This window comes from Bos grunniens, chromosome 25, assembly GCF_055505025.1.
Source record: "Bos grunniens cultivar Pamir isolate PY7600 chromosome 25, Bosgru_T2T1.0, whole genome shotgun sequence".
Taxonomy (NCBI): Eukaryota; Metazoa; Chordata; class Mammalia; order Artiodactyla; family Bovidae; genus Bos; species Bos grunniens.
Window position 1 is genome coordinate 15,449,951 of NC_141189.1, and position 24,322 is coordinate 15,474,272.

The window sequence follows — 24,322 nt, forward strand, 5'->3', positions numbered from 1 at the left end:
TCCTACTGTATAGCACACAGAACTGTATTCAATATCTTATTATAGCCTATAATGGAAAAGAATATGAAAAAGAATATAAATATATATATATATATATATATGAGAGAGAGAACTGAATCACTTTGCTGTACACCAGAAATTGCTACAACACTGTAAATTAACCATACTTCAATTTTTAAAAAAGAAAAAAAGATGTACCTCCCAACAGGTACCCATCACAGAGAATAGCCCCCAAACCTTTGCACCACTTCTCCTGCTTTGTCTCACCCCTCAACTTCAATTAAACAAAAGGCCACTTACGGAGGTGAAGGCAGCACTGAAACCTTCCTGAGACATCTCATGCTCAAAGGAACTGGTACTTCCTGTCTGCGTACCTGTGAAGAAAAGAACACTCTACATTAAAGAAAGCAGAAGAACCAAGAACAGGGGCTGGAAACTCAAATGCTATAGCAACCAGACAAAAGGAGCCTCAGATGAGAGCCATACAACCCACTCCCCTAATTTTTACATTTCCTCTGTTATGCTTTTGTTTTTCATTTAAGTTACAGTTAATCTACAGTATTAATGTCAGTTTCAGGTGAACAGCATAGTGATTCAGTATTTTCGTGGATTATACTCCTTTATAGGTTATTACAAGATAATAGCTATAATTTATATCTTTGTTGCTTATCTAGCCATATTGCTGTTGTTCAGTCACTAAGTTGTGTCCAATTCTTTGCACCCCCATAAATTGCACCACAATTTATGGTTTCCCTGTCCTTCACTATCTCCTGGAGTTTGCTCAAATTCATGTCCATTGAGTCTGTGATGCCCTCCAACCATCTTATCCCCTGTCACTCCTTTCTCCTGCCCTCAATCTTCCCCAGCATCAGGGTCTTTCCAATGAGTCAGCTCTTCGCCTCAGGTGGTCAAAGTATTAGCGTTTCAGCTTCAGTATCAATCCTTCAGTGAATTTTCAGAGTTGATTCCCTCTAGGATTGACTGGTTTGATCTCCTTGCTGTCTAAGGGACTCCCAAGAGTCTTCTCTAGCACCACAATTCAAAAGCATCAATTCTTTGGTGGTCAGCCTTCTTTATGATCCAACTCTCACATGATTACTAGAAAAACCATAGCTTTGACTATATGGACCATTGTTGGCATGTGGCCCCTTTTTAATATTTATTTTTATTTATTCAGCTGCACTGGGTCTTAGATATGGATGCAGGATCCAGTTCCCTGACCAGGGATCAAACCCTGGCTCCCAAGATTGGGAACATGGAGTCTTAACCACTAGACCACCAGGGAAGGCCGCATATGCCCCTTTTAAAGGGATGGTGGCTATTTGGTTCCAACTATTTTTTGTCCAGTGGGTATACAGTCCTCAAGGTGTCTAATCTTCCAAATTTTCAAGAGAAACCATAAATTCAGACTGTATGTGAACATTCCCCCAATTTTTAAATTCTTTCCTTCAACAAACATTTATTGAACATGCTTCATGCACCAGGCATTATTCTAAGCACTGGAGATACAGCAGTGAATCAAACAGACAAATGTTGGCAACACATCCAAAGTTGGGGAAAATACCATATGGGATTTGTCTCCCCTACCCTCTAATTTTGCAGCCTGTAGCCAAGACTTGCAAAATTAGATCTTTCAAAGAAATGGAGCGAGAGGCCAGAGTTGTTGAGAACTGGAGGAAGAAGAGAGTTGATGATGAGGGTCAGAATGCCAAGGGCTAGGAGGTCCTTGTTTCTAGAGGGAAATACGTGTTTGGGGGTAAGGGGCTGCCTTTGGAGCTGCTCTAGGACTACAAAACCTTAGCTTACCCTCAATCGCAAAGATCTTTTCCTGAAGCTGGTTCTGAATGGTCTTCAGAGCTTCGAAGTTATTCACCTGGAACACGTGGTCAGCAGGGGGCTTAGATGCAATAGTATCGAGCTCCTGTCGAGATTTCCTACTCCTAAAAGCATCTCCCACCTGTCACCAAAAAACAGAGGTCGAATCAGACAATTTCTGGAAGTAGCACTCTCCACCAGCAAAGAAAATTCTACAGGAAAAGAATTTGAAAATATCTGTCCAAGGAAGGAATGTACCAGAAGGCCCCTGGGACAGGGCTGCCAGGTACGGTGGAGCAGGTTGTACACTCTACATTCTGTCAAGGGGGAAATTGGGGCTGAAATTCAGCCTTTGGCCCATTTGCTGTGCCATGCCTCCTGGCATGGAACTGACCTCTCTTTAGAGGGCAGGGAGCTTTCTCCTTCATATGAAGTTGTTTCCCACTTGCCAAGCCAGGGACCCCAGATAATACATCTTTCTATGTCATGCAAGATACTGTAGTAGTTTGATGACACTGATGCTCCCAACCCTTTACCCCTTCCTGTATCCAAGCCCTTTCCCCAAAGCTTTGCTGTGCCCTCCTCCTCCTGAAAGAGTGTTCTGCTCCATTCATTGTCTCTGGGCTCTGCCACATGTATTGCTTTAGCTCTTGGATGTTATCCCATGTGATACAAACAGAAGCTTGAAAAAATGCTTGCAACATTTCTACTTGCTCTTTTTTCCCTCTGCTTTCACCATGAGAACATGCCCAGGCTAGCCCACTGGAGGAAGAGACACATGGAACAGAAGCATCAAGTTACCCCGGCCCCAGGAGACAAACATGGCAACGCTCAGACATGGAGAGAGCCCAGTCAAGATCAGCAGAGCCACCAACCAGCCTGCAGCTGACTACAGACACGTGAGTGAGTCCAGCTGGGACCAGAAAAACTGCCCAGCCTGACCGACAGACTCACTTACAGTTTTAAGCCACTGAATGTTGGGATCATTTGTTATACAGCATCATTGCAACAGTAGTTCGCTGAGACAGGTGCATCTGTGCTAGCAGAGATTACCCTGGCCTCATTTTGACTTTATTGATGCTTGCAAGTTCAAGGGAGGGTGTGTTTGAGTAGAAACCCACACCAAGTATCAAGTCAGAGAGCCACATTTCCTACCCCAATGACGTAGCGAATGATCTTTTTTCTATCAGCTTCAGGGATGACATCACTATACTCCAAAGGATCGAGATATTTTTCCCCATCTGTGATGACAATCATGATCTTAATGGCATGATTCCGGGCTCCACTGCTGCTGTGAAACAGTTCTCTTCTATCCAGGGTAAAGGAGAGAAAAGTCAAATTCGAGCAGACAGAGAGATGCGCCTAATACCAGGAAGGAACATCAGCAGTTACAGATGCAACTGGACTCTGTCTAGAAGGTGCCTGGGCTCCCCTGGGACAAACACTGAGCTGTAGATGCCCCAAGATCTGGAAGGGAAGCAGAAGAACAGGAAAGTGGAAGGAAAAGAAGCCTTCATTGCTTTTATATTCTTTGGCATAGGCTGATTTTTTAAATTGAGTATTATTCCTTCTAAATTAAAAAGTTCATAGCTTATTTATGCCTTCATCACACCTCTCCTGCTGGCTGTCCAGCTCATCTTCCTGCACTTTTGTCTCAACCCCTACCCTTGCCTCTAAACACACACACACACACACACACATACACACACACACACATATACAGATCAGAGGGAACTTTCCAAAACAAGATATGGGTACATCTCCCCACTGCTGAAAACATCAATGGATCCATTGGCTTTTCAGTTGCCTTGCTAATCTGGCCTCATCTGATCTTTCTACACTCCCTCCAGCCTTGCCCTCTCTCCCCCTAACCCCTGCCTTGTTGTTGTTGCTTAGTCGCTCAGTTGTGTCCAGCTCTTTGCAACCCCACAGACCATAGCCCGCCAGGCTCCTCTGTCCAGGGGTTTCCTAGGCAAGAACACTGGAGTGGGTTGCCATTTCCTTCTCTAGGGGATCTTCCTGACCCAGGGATGGAACCCATGCCTCCTGCATTGGCAGGCGGATTCTTTACCACTGAGCCACCAGAGAAGCCCTTACTCTCACCTTTACTCACAATTTGTATGTCATGAACATACCAGGCACAGTCCCTTCTCCACACCTAACTCAAACCGCCCCATCCACTGGAAATACCCTCTACCCCAGCCCTTTCTGAACAATACCCCTTTATCCTGCAAAGCTCAGCCAAAAAAAAAAAAACCTCCTCCTTTCATCCTAAGCAAAGAGGGAAGAGCTTACACTACTTTGCGGATCCCCGTGGCCGTGTGCGTCCTCCCAAACAGCTGTCTTATTGGCCCCACCAGTAATTCCGGGACAGGGTTTCTCTTGAAATCATTGAAGGTGAAGTGAGTCTGGAAGTCGTCCGAGTACTGCATCAGAGAGAACTGGGAACAGGCACCTGGTGTTAAACTGGAGCAGGCACCCCTCCTCCCACTTAGCTATCTCCCAGAAAGTTCTCCATAAATCCTGAAATACTCCAGGCTCCAAATTCCTCCAAATTCTGCCCCATCCCAGCCCTTCTGCCTCACCAGGAGGACAGCGATTGGCCATCAGCTCCCACTTCTCAGCACTAGAACTTAGCCAGAGATGACATATGGGTTTCATGTCCCATGCCAACCCCTATCGATTACTGTGCCTACTTTACAGAGGGCTGGAAGAAGGCTGAAGCTGCATCCAGTCAGAGCAAGACAGCAAATCATGAAAGAAAATGCTGATCAAGTGGCAATTTGGCACCATCTGGACAGGAAGTAGGACAGGACCCGCTATAGGCAGGCTGTTCCCTAACCTACCCATTTGCACTCACCAAGGTTTTGGACTTTTGGAATTGACTCATCACAGTTGAGACAAACCTCTTCATCCGCTCAAAGTCTACTGGGTCGATGCTACCAGAGCCATCAATCAAAAAGGCAATGTCACTGTCTTGCTCAGGGCACCCTGGGGGAAAAGGAAAAGAAACTGTAAGTACAAGAGACTCGGGTTCATTTTTTTTTTTTTTAAATCAGCTGTCTGCTGAGCAATGAGAATGAAAGGTAGACAAGATGACAACCATGCGCCTGGCTAAAGAAAAACATGGGACAAAGTGGCATGGGAAACTTTAGTTCATTCTGCTCAAGGCAGGGAAAGTAGTTATCACAGCTACCTCATAGAAGAATAAGAAATAATTTGCAGACTCCCTGGTGGTCCAGTGGTTAAGAATCCGACCTCCCAGTGGGACATGGGTTCGAACCCTGGGGCAGGAAGTTTCCACATGCTGTGGGGCAAGCAAGCCCATACGCCACGACTACTAAGCCCACGTGCGCTAGAGCCCATACTCCGAAACAAGAGAATCCGCGAGAATGAGAAGCCTGAGCCCCACAATTAGAGACTAGCCCTCACTCACTGCAGCTAGGAAAAAACCACTGACCAGCAATGAAGACCCAGCACAGCCAAAAATAAATAATTTTCTTCTGGAATATTTAAGAGTGAAAATTGAAGAGAAACACTGGAACCCAGTTTCCTCACCCTTCTGCACCAAGATTTGTAAATAACCCCCCAGACTACGAGTCCCTCAGCCCAGTCCTGCCCAGGGCCCTCCAATCTCACACTGCTTCTCTGTACCCACCTCTGAGGGCCCTTGGGATCCTCCTGGGTTGCTGGAGTAGATTGGATCCAAACGAGAAGCAGAGGCCATTTGCATAGGTGTTCTCCTTGCAAATTTGGTGCACTGTGGGGCCACAGGCCTAGGGGGCAGGGAAACAGTGGGAGGGGCTGTCTCTGCTCCCTGTCCTTTCAACCCAGCCTCTCCACCCATCAAGACCCCAGGCCCAGCAGCCTTGGGCCCTCAACTCCTTCCCTTGGAACACTCCCATGACCCAAGGCAACTCACCAGCAGCCGGAAAGGGTTGGCAGCAAATGCAAGAGACAAGCCCAAGGACATGTTCACAGCCTCTGGGGGAACTGAGAGGACAGATATACACATGGTCAGCCTTGGGGGATGGAAGGGGCTCTGTAAGAGCTCCATGGGCTTCCCTGGCGGCTCAGTGGTAAAGAGTCTGCCTGCCAATGCTGGAGACTGGGGTTTGATCCCTGGGTCAGGAAGATCCCCTGGAGGACTAAATGGCAACACACTCCAGTATGCCTGCTTGGGAAATTCCATGGACAGAGGAGCCTGGCAGGCTACAGTCCATGGGGTCTCCAAGAGTTGGACATGACTTAGTGACTAAACAAGAGTTGGACAGGGGTCACCTCAACCTGGCAGATTCTGAGGTCTGACAGATCCAAAGAGGCACGTAGGTCATAGAAAGGGACAAGGAGCGGGGAGCCTGAGAGTGATTGCATACAGCTCAGAGGCCGAAGAGCTGCCCCCCTGAGCCCCCCGCCACAGACCCCAGGACAAAGGCCTGACAAGTCCAGGTGTGTGCAGAGGTGGAGTCCTAGCCCTGGGCCCGGCCGGGGCAGCGATGACTCACCCTGCAGGGGGATGGCCTCACACCTGCCCGTGCTGTAGTCACAGTGGTAGAGGCCGCCTGTTTGATTAGCAGCCTTTACCTCCTGGGGGGCTCCAACCACCAGCCTGGAGGGAAACGGATAAGAGGACACGATGACAACTGGGGAGGAGACCAATGATGGAAGTTCTGCCACTCAGAGGATAAGTGGGGAGCCACCCTTGCAGGGATTCCCCACCTGCCCCCAACAGGAAGAAGACTCAGCAAAGAAAAAATGAAGAATTTATTTTTACCCATTGTTTGTTTATTGTGAATATTCTCGTAATCCAGTCATTTGAATTTATGGTCCCAAGGGTCACTTCAGTAAGTTCAAGAATTTCTAAATTGTGAAGGTAGACAGTCTACTTTCCTAACTTGAAAGCACTTCCCTCTTCCTGTGTCAGGCAAGGATGCAATATTGCAGAGTGGAAAGGAATAGAGGCCTTGGAGTTTTACTGTCTAAAATAAAAATTTAGTCCCACCCTTACTTCCTGTGTGACCTTGAAGGACTGATTTAATTACCTTATTATTCTTCAATGTTCTCACCTCTAAAATACAGAGAACAGTAGTACCTACCTCAAAGTTATTATCATGATTAAATGAGTTAGTCCATGTACAGTTCCCAAACAGGAAAATGTCTGGGGACTTCCCTGGCAGTGCAGTGGTTAAAATTCTGCACTTCCACTGTAGAGGGCATGGCTTCAATTCCTGGTCAGGGAACTAAGATTCTGCCTGCAATATGGCACAGCCAAAATTTTTTTTCCAATTTTTTTAAATAAGAAAATGTTTAATCTTGGAGTGAGAAGAGTCCCTCTAAGGAGGACATAATATATCCAGAAGTCATTTTTAAATGAATACAGTCAACCCCACAAGTTTTTTGTTTTTATTTTTATTTTTTTGATCATGCTACAAGGCATTTGAGATCCTAGTTCACCAGCCAAGGGCCAAACCCGTGCCCCTGCCACAGAAGCTCAGAGTCCTAACCACTGGACTGCCAGGGAAGTCCCACCAACAGGCATTTAAAATAAATTTCTGTATGTGATCTACTACCAAAAACAAAGTCAAAAAATAAATGATCAACTGGGGGAGGGAGATGAACACCCAGACTATTTCCTCAGTAGTCACATCTCCCACAAATCAAGAAGGGAAAAAAAAAAAAGAGAAAAATGGGCCACAGATAAGGAGGAAAAAAAGTGTTCACAGAAAAGGAAATAAATCTCTCTTAAAAGAAGAAATGCAATTTAAAACTAAATTGAGATACCATTTCTTCCCTATTTGATTTACAAAGATCGTTAAGTTTGCTAACACTTTGGGTTGGCTAATTGGTGGGGAAGTAAGTGTTTGCACAAATTTCTGGTGTGAATGCGAAGTGTTGCCACCATCATAGAAGGTAATCTGGAAAAATCTATTAAAATTACATATGCACATGTACCCTTGGATCCAGCGATCCTAGTTTTAGGAATTTACTTCCGAAATATACTTGCTCACATACAAAATGCCAGCATTGTTTATAGAGCAAAAGTTTGGAAACAATCCAATGTCTGCTCAGAAGAGATTTAAAGGTAACAAAAAAGTAAATTACAGTATTTCCAAATAATAGATAATAATAAAAATAGAATATGATGTCAGCATAAAAAAGAACAAGGAAGCTCTTTATATACTTACTCAGTAAAATCAGCAAGCTCTGCTAATTTTTTTTAAAAAAACTGCAGAAGACAGTTTAGAGCAGAAGCTGGCAAATTTTTTCTCGAAAAATGACATTATTTTCATAAATATTATTTTTGTAAAAGTAAATATTTTAGGCTTTGCAGGCTCTAGTGTCTGTGTCCCAGCCTCCCTGTTCTGCTACTGTGCTCCAGAGCTGCCATAAATAATAAATGACTACAGATTGTTTTACTAAGTGAAGTATGTCAGGAAAAAAAAATACAGTATCACTCATATGTGGAATCCAGTTAAAAAAAAAAAGGTATAAAAATGAACTTACAAAACAGACACAGACTCACTGATTTCAAAAACAAACTTATGTTACCAAAGGGGAAATGTAAGCAGGAGAGATAAATTAGGAATTTACTATTAACACACATACACTGCTGTATATAAATTAGATAACCAAAACAGGGACCTATGGTATATAGTACAATGAACTCTACTCAATTTTCTGTAATAACCTATATGGGGAAAGAATCTCAAAAATAATGAATATATGTACATGTATAACCAAACCACTTTGCTGTACATCTGAAACCAGCACAACATTATAAATCAGCTATACTCCAATAGAAAATTTAAGTATTAGAAAATAATAGTCACAATAATAGTAATAGTAATAAATGGCAAGTAGGGGGTGGAGTGGCAGATTGTCAATAAAATGTTAGAAAAATGTGGTTTATGCAGTGTATAACACCTCTGAAAGAACACACGAGAAACCACTTACCAGGGACCCTGCTGGGGAGGGAACTGGGGGATGAGAGGGAGGAAGAGGTTTTCTATCACACTCTTTCATATCTTTTGAATTTATGACTCTGACAAATTAAGAAAAAAAGCAAATCAAGGAAATTTCTATTTTTTTCACATATGTTGCTTTTTTTTTAATTGGAGGATAATTACTTTATATTATTTTGTTGGTTTCTGCCATACATCAACATGAATCCGCCATAAGTATACATATGTCCCCTCCCTCTTTAACCTCCCTGCCACCTCCCAGCACATCCCATCACTCTAGGTGGTCACAGAGCCCTGGTTTGAGTTCCCTGAGTCACACAGCAAATCCCCACTGTCTATCTTACATATGGTAATGCACATGTTTCAGCGTTACTCTCTTAATCATCCCACTCTAGCCTCCCTCACTGTGTCCGCAAGTCTGTTCTTTATGTCTTCATCTCCTTCGCTGCCCTGCAAATAAGTTCATCAGTAACTGTCTCTCTAGATTCCATATATGTATGTGCTAATATAAGATATGTGTTCCTCTCACTTACTTCACTCTGTATAATAGGCTCTAGGTAATATTCCATTGTATACATTTACCACATCTTCTTTATCCATTCATCAATTGATGGACATCTAGGTTGCTTCCATGTCCTAGCTAGGTATGTTAAATCTTGGAGGGAAAGTGTGTGGGCAGGGAGTGCCCCTGCAGCTCTTACCGGGATCCCTGAATCTGGACCACGCTCTGCCCGAAGCCCCTTGCGTTGTTTTGGAAGATGACTGCTTTTTCCGTGTCCAGGTTGAACCCATGACATAAGGCCAAGGCTGGAGGGAGAACAAGGGGTGGAAGTCAGGAGGTGATGTGGAAACAGCTAAGAAAGCAGCCTGGGACTTCCCTAGTGATCCCGTGGTTAAGACTCTGAGCTTCCAAGGCAGGGGCACCGGTTCCATCCCCGGTTGAAGAACTAAAATCCCACATGCCACAGAACTTGGCCAAAAACATAAAATTTAAAAATAAGAAAGATTAAAAAAAAAATAAGAAAGATTTAAAAAAGAAAGCAGCCTGCTCTCTTGCCCCAAGAATATTCCTGTCAGGATTCACCCTAACCCTACATGGAGATGGGTCCCCCCCAGGTCCCAGCCTGGAGCAGAGGTCACCACACTCTTTCTATAAAGGGGTACATGCTAAGTCCCTCCAGTTCTTTGTAACCCCATGGACTATAGCCCACCAGGCCCCTCTGTCCATGGGATTCTCCAGGCAAGAATACTGGAGTGGGTTGCCATGTCCTTATTCAAGGGATCTTTCTGAAGCAGCGACCTTGTACTGACAAACAAGTTCTTTACCACTAGCGCCACTTGAGAAGCCTTCTATAAAGGGCTCAATAGTAAATATTTTAGGCTTTGTGGACCAAGAGGCAAATGGAATCTAATTATGTATGTATTTATATAAGAAAAGAAGGGGCTTCCCTGGTGTCTCAGACAGTAAAGAATCTGTCCACAATGTGGGAGACCCGGGTTTGATCCCTGGGTCAGGAAGATCCCCTGGAGAAGGGAACGGCAACCCACTCAAGTATTCTTGCTTGGAAAGTTCCATGGACAGAGGAGCCTGGCTGGCTACAGTCCAAGGGGTCACAAAGAGTTGGACACAACTGAGCAACTACACTTTCACTTTCAAGAAAAGAAAAAATGCGTTTTTCATGAAGGAAATTCAAAACAGAATAATTGAGTAAAAGTTCTTTTAATACAATTTTGCTGATGAGACAGATGGAATTTTGCAAGATTTAAAGTTAGTGTTCCTTGTCATCAGTTATAAATATTCATCTAGATCTCATGGCTCCAAACAGTCATCTGCCCGTGTACAAAAACACATGATGAGTCCTCACATTACGCCCCAGACTACGTTATGCTGACTCCTGGCCTTAGGACACCAATATCGGGTATAACAGAAGAAATTTTGATATCGTGAGCTATGGGAAGTCATTCTGGCTTCTGTGCATGCTAAGTCACTTGAGTCGTGTCCAACTCTTTGTGATCCCATGGACTGTAGCCCACCAGGCTCCTATGTCCGTGGGATTCTTGCAAGGATACTGGAGTAGGTTGCTATGTCCTCCTCCAGGAGATCTTCCAGTAGGAGGTTTGATCCAGGAGACACAGATTTGACCCCTGGTCCGGAAAGATCCCACATGCTGCGGGGCAGCTAAGCCCATGCGCTGCAACCACAGAAGCCATGTGCCCTAGAGCCAGTGCTCTGCCTCAAGAGAAACCACCACAATGAGAAGCTCTCGCACCACAACCAAAGAGTAGCCCCTGCTTGCCACAGCTAGAGAAAGTCTGCATGCAGCAGTGAAGACCCAGCAAAGCCAAAACTAAATAAAAATTTGAAAATTTTAAAAAAATTAAAAAAAAACAAAGATGAAATGCCTCCTTTCCTGGGACGCCAATGCTGTTCCTGCTTTGATGGTAAGACTTCCTTCCCAGGTGCCAAGGCCATACCAGCTTTCTGTGTACCTGATGATCTGTTTGGCTTTCATGTCTTTTGAAACCTCGAAAGAATGCATCCCTGACTTGTCTGATGTGGTTTCCTCTGACAAGATATAAAACTATGCCCTAAACCCTGCTTCTCTGGAACAGTTCCTCCAAGTTCTCAGGAAGCTGTCTCCTGGGCTATAGTTCTCAGTTTAACTCAAAAAACAAACCAAAAAAAAACCTCTTTTCTTGTTTATTGATTATTTCCATCAACAGGTACATTCAGCCCCTCTCTGAGCCCCACCCTAGGTTCCCACTCCACTGATTTGCCCAACAGTAAGTTCCTAAAGACTCCACTAGGTAATTTCCTCCCTGTGCAACTCACAAGCATTTCTTTCCCCTCTTTGACTCACATGCCACAAAACACAGAAAAGAAAGGAAAACGAACTTGAATCATTTCAGTCAGTCAGTCATTCGACAAACATTTATATCTGGATCCTTGGAAAAGAGGAGACAAATAGGAGGTGAGGTAGAATCCAAGAAAAAATCACTCTGAGAAGAGAAGCCAAGATCTACTGTGTACTCTTCAATATGTCTTTTCACCTTTCTACACCTCAGTCTCCTCATCCGTGAAGATGGGACCAACCAAATCCAGGGCATACTCTGTGAACTGAGTCATTTATCCAAGCTTCTGTGGTCATCCCATTTCATTCTAGCTAGCTCTACTTCGTGAATCCCTTCACCTTTCTCCAATCCCCTTTGGCTTTCCCCAGTCTCACTCCTAAGTATTCGGGACCCTTTGTCTCCACTCACAAACTCAAAAACTCCCCTCCACCTCCCCGGAGGACCCCCAGCTCCAGGCACACCTGTTAATAGAAGGATTCTGTGATTCATAGCTGGAGGCAGCAGGAACCGTGAGGCTGCAGGCACCACTGAGCCACTTCAAGGAAGCCACCAAAGCTAGGAAGGACAGAAAAAGAGAAGTAGGAGGCAGAAGTCTGTCAGACTCAAAGGAAGAGGGCGGAGGCTCAGTGAGCACTCAGTCCCGCCTGACCTTCCTCTCCAGGCTGTGTGCGCACAGCTTGGGCTGCTTCCCTACCCAGCTCCCTGGCCCAAACCATCAAGGTCAATATCCCAAAGTTATCTTTGTTTGCCCACCTGCTTCTAGAGTTGGCCAAAACATTATGAAAAACAAAGAATAGACTGAGGACCTGCCTCCCAGAATGTGTCTCCCTGAAGCACAGTTTGCAAAATGTCCCTCCTTCCTGCCCAAGGAGCTGTCTTCAGGTGTGGCCATCAATAAGGACAACTCAGGTACAGGGACATCCGGTGATATTTGAATATTATTTTGCTTTGAAAAAAAAAAGTCTCAAACGCTTTTGCCCAGGAATTTTCACTTCCAAAAATTTATCTTGGGACTTTCATGCTGGTCCAGTGGCTATGACTCTGCACATACAATGATGCAGAGGGGCCAGGTTTGATCCCTGGTAAGGGGACTAGATCACACATGCCTCAACTAAGGAAATGTGTGCTGCAAGTAAGACCCGGCACAGCCAAATAAATAAATCTCTAGTTGTGCGCTGCAACTAGAGAAAGTCCCTGAAGTGAAAGTCGCTCAGTTGTATCCAACTTTTTGTGACCCTATGGACTCCTATACAGTCCATGGAATTCTCTAGGCCAGAATACTAGAGTGGGTAGCCTTTTCCTTCTCCAGGGGATCTTCCCAACCCAGGGATCAAACCCAGGTCTCCCACATTGCAGGAGGATTCTTTACCAACTGAGCTATCAGGGAAGCCCAGAGAAAGCCCATACACAGCCCATACACAGCACAGCCAAAAATTAATTAATTAATTAAATCATTAAAAAAAATTTTTAGATTCATGTGTGTAGGAAAACCAAAACATTAACGGCATTTGTTGCCTGATCACAGGACAATGAGTCTGTTCTTCTCTATTGTCACACAGCAAACTACTCCAAATCTTAGCAACTTCAAACAGCAACTTCTCTTTTTAAAATTTGTTTAATTGAAATATAGTTGATTTACAATGTTGTATTTGCTTCTGGTGAACAGCAAAGTGACCCAGTTTTACATACATAGAATAGCTTGCATCTGCTAATCCCGAAGCTCCAGTCCATTTCCTTCCCTCTACCCCCTCCCCATTGGCAACCACAAGTCTGAAACAGCATCCTCTCATTGTATCATGGTGCTGTGGATTGTCTAGCCCCAGTATTTCCCACTAGGGAATCTCAGATAGCTGCAGTCAGATCGTGAGTGGGGCTGGAGTCCTTGAAGGCTCAGCTGGGCTGGACTTTCAAAATAGATCACTCCCATGGCTGGAAGTTGGTGCTGGCTGCAGGCACGGAGCTTGGTCGGGGCTGTCAGCTGTAGGACCTCCATGTGGCTTCTCTATGTGGCTCGGGCTACTCACAGCAGAGTGGTTAGACTTTAAGGGTAAATATTCCAAGAGATAAAAATGGAAAGTTTCCAGTCTCTTAAGGTGTTGATCTGGAAACTGTCACAGAATCACTTCCACCATATTCTATTAGTCAAGCAGTCATGGACCTCAACCTCCAAGAGAGGGAGCACAGATCTCACCTCTCAATGTGTTACAGAAATTGTGATCAACTTTTAATCTGCCACAGGGTGATTTTCATTTTCTTCTCTATATATTTTTGTACTTAAAACTTTCATACCAAAAAAAGAATGATGTTTAAAATCAGAAAGAAAAGAAAAACACCAATAAATAAATGACACCATGCCTGAACTTTTTAGCAGGAAAGGGAGCTGAGGAAAAACAAATATGGCCATTGGCTCAGGATGAGAAAATACCAGCAAGGGTGTGGGGACATAGTTTAATAAATAAGCTGGGTTTATTTTTCGTGAAAGGCTTTCATACTCTGATTACCACAGGAAGTTGCTCGGCCATCACAGACCCTCCTTTCCCAGAACAGTGGCCAAGGGACCACTTTAAAGGCCAATGGAAAAATCACATAAAGATTGTCCAACTCCCAGAGCCTTTCTTAATGACCCATGTAGATGTGCACCTGACCAGGTGATCATAGGTGGGCATCTAGAGACATAGGCTTTTATCCATTCCCTCCCACCCATCCCCTAGTCCTACTCTTGACAAAATCTTAGCTTGGTTCCGCCGTAAACAGACCCTGAGACAAGGATTCGAGTGCAAGTAATTTATTTGAAAGATGATCTAGGAAACACTGGTGAAGAAATGGGGATGGGAAAAGAACTCATAAAAGTGGTGAGACAAAACAAGTTCCCTCTGTGAACAATCAGAGTTTAATATACTGAGGAAATCTGAAATCCAGAGTAGAACATGCCTCAGAGTTATCCACTTGAGAAAAGGGGGCGATTGCAGGACTTCCCTTGTGGTCCAGAGGTTAAGACTTTACTTTCAATGCAGGGGTTTCAGGCTCCCTTCCTGGCTGGGGAACTAAGATTCCACATGCCCTGAGATGTAGCCAAAACACATTTTTTTTTTTTAAGAGGAGACAGGACCATATTCTTATCCACAACCCACATCAGCTATTAGTGGAGAACCGCTGTCTGGGAAAGCCTTACTTCTCTAGTGCATCCAACCTGCCCTGCCCCAAGACAGAGAAGGTTCCAGGAGCCACAGAGAGCCTGTCGGCAGGCAGGTGCTGGCAGCTAGAAACCTGGGCAGCTTGCATGAGAATGATAAGCGCTGATGGGATGTGAATGGAGCAATTGCAGCATCTGCTACAGATACTCAGATGTTTTTTCATTAACATTCATCACTATATTAAATTATATATTTATTTAGTTTATCTACTCTCTGACTCCCCAGCTAGAATGTAAAAGCTCCAGAGAGCAGAGATTCTTGTATGTCTTGCTAATCACTCTGGTTCATATGAGGTCTTCCCGCTAGGAAATTGATTTGACCAGGGAGAGAATTCCGGGAAGAGGGAAGAGTAGGAAGCACCAAGAATCCTTCCTCCCCATCGAGATAGCAATTGTGCCAGCAGAATCTTGCTAATGTAACTATTTAGGAGCTCTAGAGTCTATTCAAAGACCTGTGCTTCACTTCAGTGTACTTCAGCTCTTAGCACCGTAGCAGCTACCAAAGTGTAGTTGTACCAGTTGTGTCCAACCCTTTGCAAACCCATGGACTACAGTCCACCAGGCTCCTCTGTCCATGGGATTCTCCAGACAAGAATACTGGAATGGGTTGCCATTCCCTTCTCCAGGGGTTCTTTCCCACCCAGGGATCAAACCCAGGCCTCCCTCATTGCGGGCAGATTCTTTACTGTCTGAGCTATCAACCCTTCACCAACAACCCTTCAGGCCCTTTGCAAGCTTCCCAGGAGCAGGTTGTGTACAACCATTAGGAACCAAGGTGAATGTTAAGAACCCGTCCATTGATAATGCCTATCATGGAATCTAATTACCAAAGCTTCAAAACTTGAAATAATTTGAGTAAATGGATGTTCCATTCACTCAAGGGATAGAATAAAAACAACCACCGTTTGCCTGGTGATTCACAGGTCACTTTCACAGACATAATCTCTTCTGATACTCACATTCAAACTATGAGTTATTATTAATTATAACTGTCATTTCTCTTGTGAAGAAATTCTTATGTTTGATGCAACCAAATTTATTATTAGCCTTTTCTGTGACTTGCTTAAGAAATCTCCAGAGTTAGAAAAACTTATTTTCATCAATATATTCTTCTCATATACTTCTTCTGTTATTTAATTTCTTACTTTGTGTAGAGTTGAATTTTTTGTGGGCAGTGTGAAATAGGAAAACCAATTTCAGTTTTGTCACTAGTAATAATTTTGTTTCCTCTTTTTTATCTATATATTCTTCTCAAATACTTCTTTTACTTCTGTCATTTAATCTCCTACTTTATGTAGAGTTGAATTTTTTGTGTGCAGTGTGAAATAGGAAGCCTGATTTCATTTTTGTCCAGATGAACAAAAAATTTCCCAGTTCCTTTTTTTATCTATATATTCTTCTGAAATACTTCTTTTACTTCTGTTACTTAATTTCTTACTTTGTGTAGAGTTGAATTTTTTTTACATAGGTGAAATAGGAAATCCAATTTCATTTTGTCCATATGAACAAATAATTTTCCAGTTCCTTTTTTTGTTTTTGTTTTTTGGCGGTGCTGGGTCTTTGTTGTGGCTTGATGCCTCAATAATTGCTGCCTGTGGGCTTAGTTGCCCCACAGCATGTGGGATCTTAGTTCCCTAACCAGCAACCATTGAATTTGCATCTCTTGCATTGGAAAGTGGATTCCTGATCACTGGACCACCAGAGATGTCCCTCCAGTTCCACTTATTGAAAAGAGCTTAAAATAAGCTTTTTTTTTTTTTTTTCAGGTGAACTCTTTTATTTATTTTTTTTTTAGAATTTATTTATTTATTTATTTTTCAATTTTAATTTAAAAAAATTATACATGTGTTCCCCATCCTGAACCCTCCTCCCTCCTCCCTCCCCATACCATCCCTCTGGGTCGTCCCAGTGCACCAACCCCAAGCATCCAGCATCGTGCATTGAACCTGGACTGGCATCTCGTTTCATACATGACATTTCACATGTTTCAATGCCATTCTCCCAAATCTTCCCACCCTCTCCCTCTCCCACAGAGTCCATAAGCCTGTTCTATACATCAGTGTCTCTTTTGCTGTCTCGTATACAGGGTTATCGTTACCATCTTTCTAAATTCCATATATATGCGTTAGTATACTGTATTGGTGTTTGTCCTTCTGGCTTACTTCACTCTGTATAATAGGCTCCAGTTTCATCCACCTCATTAGAACTGATTCAAATGTATTCTTTTTAATGGCTGAGTAATACTCCATTGTGTATATGTACCACAGCTTTCTTATCCATTCATCTGCTGATGGACATCTAGGTTGTTTCCATGTCCTGGCTATTATAAACAGTGCTGCGATGAACATTGGGGTACACGTGTCTCTTTCCCTTCTGGTTTCCTCAGTGTGTATGCCCAGCAGTGGGATTGCTGGATCATACGGCAGTTCTTTTTCCAGTTTTTTAAGGAATCTCCACACTGTTCTCCATAGTGGCTGTACTAGTTTGCATTCCCATGCACATATGGACACCTTATCTTTGACAAAGGAGGCAAGAATATACAATGGATTAAAGACAATCTCTTTAACAAGTGGTACTGGAAAATCTGGTCAACCACTTGTAAAAGAATGAAACTAGAACACTTTCTAACACCATACACAAAAATAAACTCAAAATGGATTAAAGATCTCAACGTAAGACCAGAAACTATAAAACTCCTAGAGGAGAACATAGGCAAAACACTCTCTGACATACATCACAGCAGGATCCTCTATGACCCACCTCCCAGAATATTGGAAATAAAAGCAAAAATAAACAAATGGGACCTAATTAAACTTAAAAGCTTCTGCACATCAAAGGAAACTATTAGCAAGGTGAAAAGACAGCCTTCAGAATGGGAGAAAATAATAGCAAATGAAGCAACCGACAAACAACTAATCTCAAAAATATACAAGCAACTCCTACAGCTCAACTCTAGAAAAATAAATGACCCAATCAAAAAATGGGCCAAAGATCTAAAATAAGCTTTTAGAAGGAAATCTGAATTTCCTATATTTGGCAAGTTTTTCTTTTACTGCTCATCTATTTTCTATTCAAGTGAATATAATGCAAGATTCCAGTATTATATATCAACCCCATGCAATTATTTTCTCTGTGAGTCTGAGTAAATTGAGGTATCCAGAACCCACAGCCCAACTCTGTGGAAACCATTTCAAAGAGAAAAAACTTTTCTTGCCTCTCCAAGAGCAAAAACGATTGGCAGGAGGAACATCCAGTCAAAATTCTATTTCCTACTAAAGAGGAAGAAGAGTCAATGGGCAAAAAAGTCATCATGTGCAGAAAGTATGAAAACCCAGGACCATTCACTGATAACTTGAACTTAATCTTATTGAGCAAAATCAACATATAAAAGTCTTATTTATTTCTTATTCATCTAAGACTGATTAATTATCTAATTAGAAAAGATAATAGGAAAGACACCATTTGTAACACCAAAAAGCTATAAAACACCTAAGCATAAATCTAAGGCAAAATCAGTTCAGTTCAGTCACTCAGTCGTGTCCGACTCTGAGACCCCATGAATCGCAGCACGCCAGGCCTCCCTGTCCATCACCAACTCCCGGAGTTCACTCAGACCCACGTCCATTGAGTCAATGATGCTATCTAGCCAACTCATCCTCTGTCGTCCCCTTCTCCTCCTACCCCCAATCCCTCCCAGCATCAGAGTCTTTTCCAATGAATCAACTCTTCACATGAGGTGGCCAAAGTACCGGAGTTTCAGCTTTAGCATCATTCCTTCCAAAGAAATTCCAGGGCTGATCTCCTTCAGAATGGACTGGTTGGATCTCCTTGCAGTCCAAGGAACTCTCAAGAGTCTTCTCCAACACCATAGTTCAAAAGCATCAATTCTTTGGCGCTCAGCTTTCTTCACAGTCCAACTCTCACATCCATACATGACCACTGGAAAAACCATAGCCTTGACTAGACGGACCTTTGTTGGCAAAGTAATGTCTCTGCTTTTCAATATGCTATCTAGGTTGGTCATAACTTTTCTTCCAAGGAGTAAGGCGAAATAGGTGAAACCATATATGTATTTTTTTAACTGTTAGTCTTTCCTGAAAGACACAGAATAGAGAGAGATGCCATATTCCTGGGTGATAAGGCTTAACATTATAAAGATATCAGTTCTCCATCAGATTACTCAGCAATTCACTGTAACCTCACCCAACAGGATTATTATCAATTAATGAGCTAATTCTAAAATTCACCTAGGGACTTCCCTGGTAGTCCAGTGACTAAGGATTCACCTGGCTATGCAGGAGATGCCAGTATAATCACTGGTTGGGGAACTAGGTCCCACATGCCTCCAGGCAACTAAGCCATCGAGCCACAACCACTAAGCCTGCTCATGACAACTAGAGTCCATGTGCCGCAATGAAAGACTCCACATGAAGCAACAAAGATCCTGAGTGCCAACACTAAGACCCAATGCAGCCAAATAAATAAATAAATTCCTTTTTAAAATAAAAATTTAAATAAATAAACTTCACCTCAAAGAGAAAACAGACAAGAATAGCCTAGAAAATTATGAAGCATAACCTATTTACATAACTCTGTTCCATAGCCAAACATGCCCTATCACAGTACTACCCTAAAATCAGATAAGCAAAAGTTAAAGGTGTTGGTTCTGGAAGAAAATACGTAAGACCAATGGAATGAATATTGGGTGTTTATATAGAAATCTGATATCCATCAGGCTACCGTGTTTCTCAACAAAAAAGCAAACAAACTTTATCTGATCCCACTTTCCTCACCAACCACTGCCCCAGTTTGTTTCTTTTTTTTTGCTTCCCTTTTGCAAAACAGGTTCCAAAACATGTGTCTGTATTTTTTCGCTGTGCCTGGGTTTGCCCCTCCCACTCACCCTTGAACCGGTTCCAATGCAGCGGTTGCTCCACCCCATCTTTCACTGCACCAAAACTGTTTTCAACACCAAGGATACCTGATTGACTCAGGGAGTGGGTTTGCGATCTTCATCTTAAGGGATTCTGCAGCAGCTTTTGAGCTTCACCCACTCCTTCCTTTTCATACTGTTCATGGGATGTCAAGGCAAGAATGTTGAAGTGATTTGCCATTCCCTTCTCCATGAATGTGAGAATTGGACCATAAAAGAAGGCTGAGTGCCAAAGAATTGATGCTTTTGAACTAGGGTGTTGGAAAAGACTCTTGAGAGTCCCTTGGACTGCGAGGAGATCCAACCAGTGCATCCTAAAGGAAATCAGTCCTGAATATTCATTGGAAGGATTGATGCTGAAGCTGAAGCTGCAATATTTTGGCCACCTGATGCAAAGAGCTGACTCATTAGAAAAGACCCTGATGCTGGGAAAGACTGAAGGCAGGAAGAGAAGGGGACAACAGAGGATGAGATGGTTGGCTGGCATCACCAACTCAATGGACATGAGTTTGAGCAAGCTCCAGGAGATGGTGAAGGACAGGGAGGCCTGGTGTGTTGCAGTCCATGAAGTCACAAAGAGTCAGACACGGTCGAGAGACTGAACAACAACCACTCCTTCCAGGAACTAATTTGCATATTGGCCTCCAGGGCCCTGTCTGTTCTTCCTTCACCTCCATCACTCCCCCCAGGTTCTTTGACCAGTCCCTCCTTCTCTCCCCAACCTTGTAGAAGGAGTCCAGAGCTCAGTCCTTGGGCCTCTTTTTTACCTACAATCTGTCCTTAAGTGCCACATCTGGTGGCGCAGACAGTAAAGAATCCCCTGGGGGCTTCCCAGGTGGCACTAGTGGTAAAAAACCTGCCTGCCAATGCAGAAGACATAAGAGACACAGGTTCGATCCCTGGTGGGGGGTGGGGGGAGGGGGGAAGATCCCCTGAAGGAGGAAATGGAAATGGCAACCCACTCCAGTATTCTTGCCTGGGAAATCCCATGGACAGAGGAATCTGGGGGGCCACAGTCCATAGAGTTGCAAAAGAGTCAGACACCACTGAGCGACTAACACACACTGTCCTTAAGTGGGCTCAGGGCTCTAAATATCATCATATGCCAATGTTCCTATGTTTCTGTCTCCATCCCAGACCTCTCCTGAACTCCAGACTCAGGTGGCCAACTGCTTGACCCCTGTCTAACAAGTCCGGTAAAACATGTACATCTAGACCTGAACTCCTGATCATTCTTGATCATGCTGCTGCATCTGGGCCCATCTCAGCCTCCGGCAAACAAGACAAGTCTAGGCCAGGCCAAGGCCACCAGTAAAGATACAGTGAGCCACTGTCAGATTCAGACAGTTTATTACCTACATAGACAGCAAACTTAGGGCTTCCCTGGTGGCTCAGACAGTAAAGAATCTGCCTGCAGTGCGGGAGACCTGCATTTGATAATGGGTCAGGAAGATCCCCTGGAGAAGGGAAAGGCAACCCACTCCAGTATTCTTGACTGGAAAATCTCATGAACAGAGGAGCCTAGCAGTCTTTAGTCTATGAAGTTGCGAAGAGTCGGACATGACTGAGCAACTAACACTTTCAGACAGCAAAACCAATCACTCCATGGTTGTTGTCCCACACATCAAAAAAGATGATACTTCAAAAACAAGGAAGGCTATATCCTAGACTAACAGACAAAGCAGTTTTAATCTGGGGCTCTCTTGGCAGGCAGAGGGTGGTGGGTGAGGCAGAAAGCCCACACATAGCCAAAACTTGGGACATGAGTCATGACGCTTGAGAGAGAGCCCAAGAGTGGAAAGAAGGCAGGCAGATGTGGCCGCAGAGCAGCTCCTTATCCTCTGTTCCAGGAAGATCACAGATGTCCTGCAGAAACTCAGATGAGCTGTGGTTCAAGCCTTTGCCTATGTGGCCCATGTGGTAGTACCAGGTGGCTGGGGCACCATGGTGGAGCTGTTCCCCCACTTTTAACCGACAGCAGCAATGTCCTTCTAGATAGGATGGGGTCTGGCATCCTTTGCTGCAGTGCTGCAACGCTTCCACCTGTGCAAACATCCCCTCGAGCAACAAAATACGAAGAATCTATACGGGCCTAAAAATAACTGCTTGCATGGCTGGGGCAAATTCTGAACAAAAGACTGAAAAAAAAAAAAAAAAAAAACCCCAACCCAACTGCCACTTCTGAAGAGCTAGGAGCAAAAACGAAGTGTTGGGAGCAAAAGAAAGCAGGGTACTGCACATGCACCCCGCACTCAACACCACCAGAGGGGTGGGCAAAACACCTAAGCCTGACCCCTCTGGCCTGACCCCTGGACACACCCCTACCCTCATCCCATATAAGAAACCAGCTCACCTGCTCCCTCAAGGAGTGAGCAGGGAAAACTGTCCCTTGTTTTCGATCCCTCCTGTGGCCACAGGAGCCCTAGTAAAGCTTCGCCTGAGTTTCCTGACTGGCCTCTTCTCAATCTCGGTTGATTGGGGAAGACTGAGAACTCTACTCAATAACCACTTCCAGTTGCTCAGATTGAAAATCACAAGGAAATCCTACAGGTCTACCTTCAAACATGTTCAAAAATATGACCCTTTTTTACCAGCTCACTGTTACCAAAACAGTGGAAGCCACCACCATCCCATCTGCACTGTAGCATTAGACTTTGTCTCTGCCCCACTGCTTCTCTACTTCCTCCCAACACCCCAAAGTCAGTTTTCAACATCGCAGCTAGAGAGATCCTTTCAAAAGGATATATTATTATTATATAAAAAAGCATATATTATTCCTCTGCTCATAAGCTTACAAAGGCTCCTCACCTCGCTGGTAGCCCAAGCCAGTCCTTCCCATTACCAACCAGGCCCTGAGTCATCTGTTGTCCCAGCGCCCCCCACCCCCGCTTACCACTCTAAGCTCTTCTCCTTTTCATTGACCCCTTGCTCCTTCCACTGCAGCCACAGTGGCCTCCTTGCTGCTCTTCAAGCACGCCGGACACACTTCCACCTCAAGACCCGCACACTAGCTGTTCCCTCTGATTGGAGAATTTTTCCCCCAGATATCTGCATGACTCACTCCATTCTCTTTCAAACAAGTGGGTTTGGTATCACATGACTCTCCATACTCAACTTTACAAATCCTCTTTGCTTTGTTTCATCTCCCAAGCTTTTCTGGCTTTGCTCCCAAGAGAATGAAGATAGCAGGGTCTCCGTCTCCCGTTGCCTCACAAAGCACCCAGGATCATGCCTCTTCCCTTCCCAACACAACTTCTCAGACTAGTCTCTCCAAATCTCTCTCCCCTCACCTACTCAGACAATTTACCTCTGTCGAAACCCCTCCAATTTACCTGACATACCACCTTCAAAGGAACTGGCCTCACAGGATCTACCCTCCCAAGAAGGTTCTGGCAAGAACCAACAACAGAATATTGTGTTTGGTGGGGGGACTTTCCTGGAGACCCATCCAGCGGCTAAGAGCCTGTGCTCCCACTGGGGCCCAGGTCCAATCTCTGGTCAGGGAACTAGATCCCCCATGCCACAACTAAGAGTTTGCATGCTGCACCTAAAGATCCCATGTGCTGCAACTAAGACCCAGTGCAGCCAAATAAATAAATGTAAATTTTTAAAAAAAGAATAGATGGAAACCTCACAGAGATGAGAATTACAAAAAGGTTTAAAAAAAATGATTTTTTTTTCATTACACTGAATTGCCAAGGAAAGTTCCACTTGAACATCATCTTCAACAAGTTGTTTGAGCCTTTGATGTCTGGGGCTAGTCTGGGGAGTTAAATTCTAGGTCTATAAGCCTGCAACCTTGAGCAAGTTCTTCTCTGGACTCCATTGTCCTCACTCAACTGGAAAATGATGGTAATAATGGTACTCACTCCTAAGGGTTGTTGTGATGATTAAATAAGATAATAGATATCAATGTGTACCTAGGGAATATTTAGTCAATATGAGCTGTAATTATTCTACCTGCTGGGTCTTGGGTTTATCATGATATAGCTCTCATGGCCCCAATGACACATAAAGGGTATATTGGCCTCAGAGTTGCCTATTGCCCAGTTGAAAGCCCAGTTCTAGACTTTTCCACCTGCTCTCTCAGTTGTCCAAGCAGGAAGCCAAATGTCTGGCAGATTCTGAGAAAAATTCTTACCGTAAGCTTGATGAGAGTTTTGAGCATTTCCACCAAAATCACACTGAGAGCATAGTTGGCCGGTCAATCGCAGGGCAGGGACAGATGTTCACTGCCACAGTCCCTGAAATACTTCTCCACCCCCTCCATCCTTGAAAGCAGAAGTGGCTCAGGACCTGACCTGAGCAAACAGAAGGCGAAAACTACTAGTTCTTGGAATCAGTCAGAAAGGAAGTTGTGCTTGAGTCACTGGAGAAGAACCAGAAACTCTTTTATGAGGCTTCTTTGGCTTCCAGGGAAGTGGAGGCAAATGTCAGAGAGCAAAGACCTCCCCAACCCCAAAGGACAGGTCTTTTTTTTTTTTTAATATTTATTTGTTTGGCTGCCTCAGATCTTAATTGCGGCAAGAAGAATCTTCCTCGCATCATGCAGGATCTTTAGCTGTG

The 24,322-nt window shown here is 44.0% G+C and overlaps 1 protein-coding gene across 2 annotated transcripts in view; it reads right to left on the bottom strand.

Annotated features, from left to right (window-relative positions):
* The window catches only part of ITGAM (integrin subunit alpha M), a 38,828-nt gene extending 26,502 nt beyond the window's left edge, over window positions 1-12,326 (bottom strand). For both annotated transcript variants that reach the window (XM_086374811.1, XM_086374810.1), the window contains exons 1-10: window positions 12,092-12,326; window positions 9,479-9,584; window positions 6,321-6,424; window positions 5,738-5,808; window positions 5,474-5,591; window positions 4,676-4,806; window positions 4,111-4,256; window positions 2,971-3,124; window positions 1,807-1,957; window positions 301-374 (exon numbers count right to left, since the gene is read on the bottom strand). In XM_086374811.1, the coding sequence (XP_086230937.1) occupies window positions 301-374; window positions 1,807-1,957; window positions 2,971-3,124; window positions 4,111-4,256; window positions 4,676-4,806; window positions 5,474-5,591; window positions 5,738-5,808; window positions 6,321-6,424; window positions 9,479-9,584; window positions 12,092-12,119 (1,083 nt within the window). In that variant the 5' untranslated portion in view covers window positions 12,120-12,326. The remainder of the gene's footprint in view (window positions 1-300; window positions 375-1,806; window positions 1,958-2,970; window positions 3,125-4,110; window positions 4,257-4,675; window positions 4,807-5,473; window positions 5,592-5,737; window positions 5,809-6,320; window positions 6,425-9,478; window positions 9,585-12,091) is intronic.
* Window positions 12,327-24,322: the final 11,996 nt, after the last annotated feature.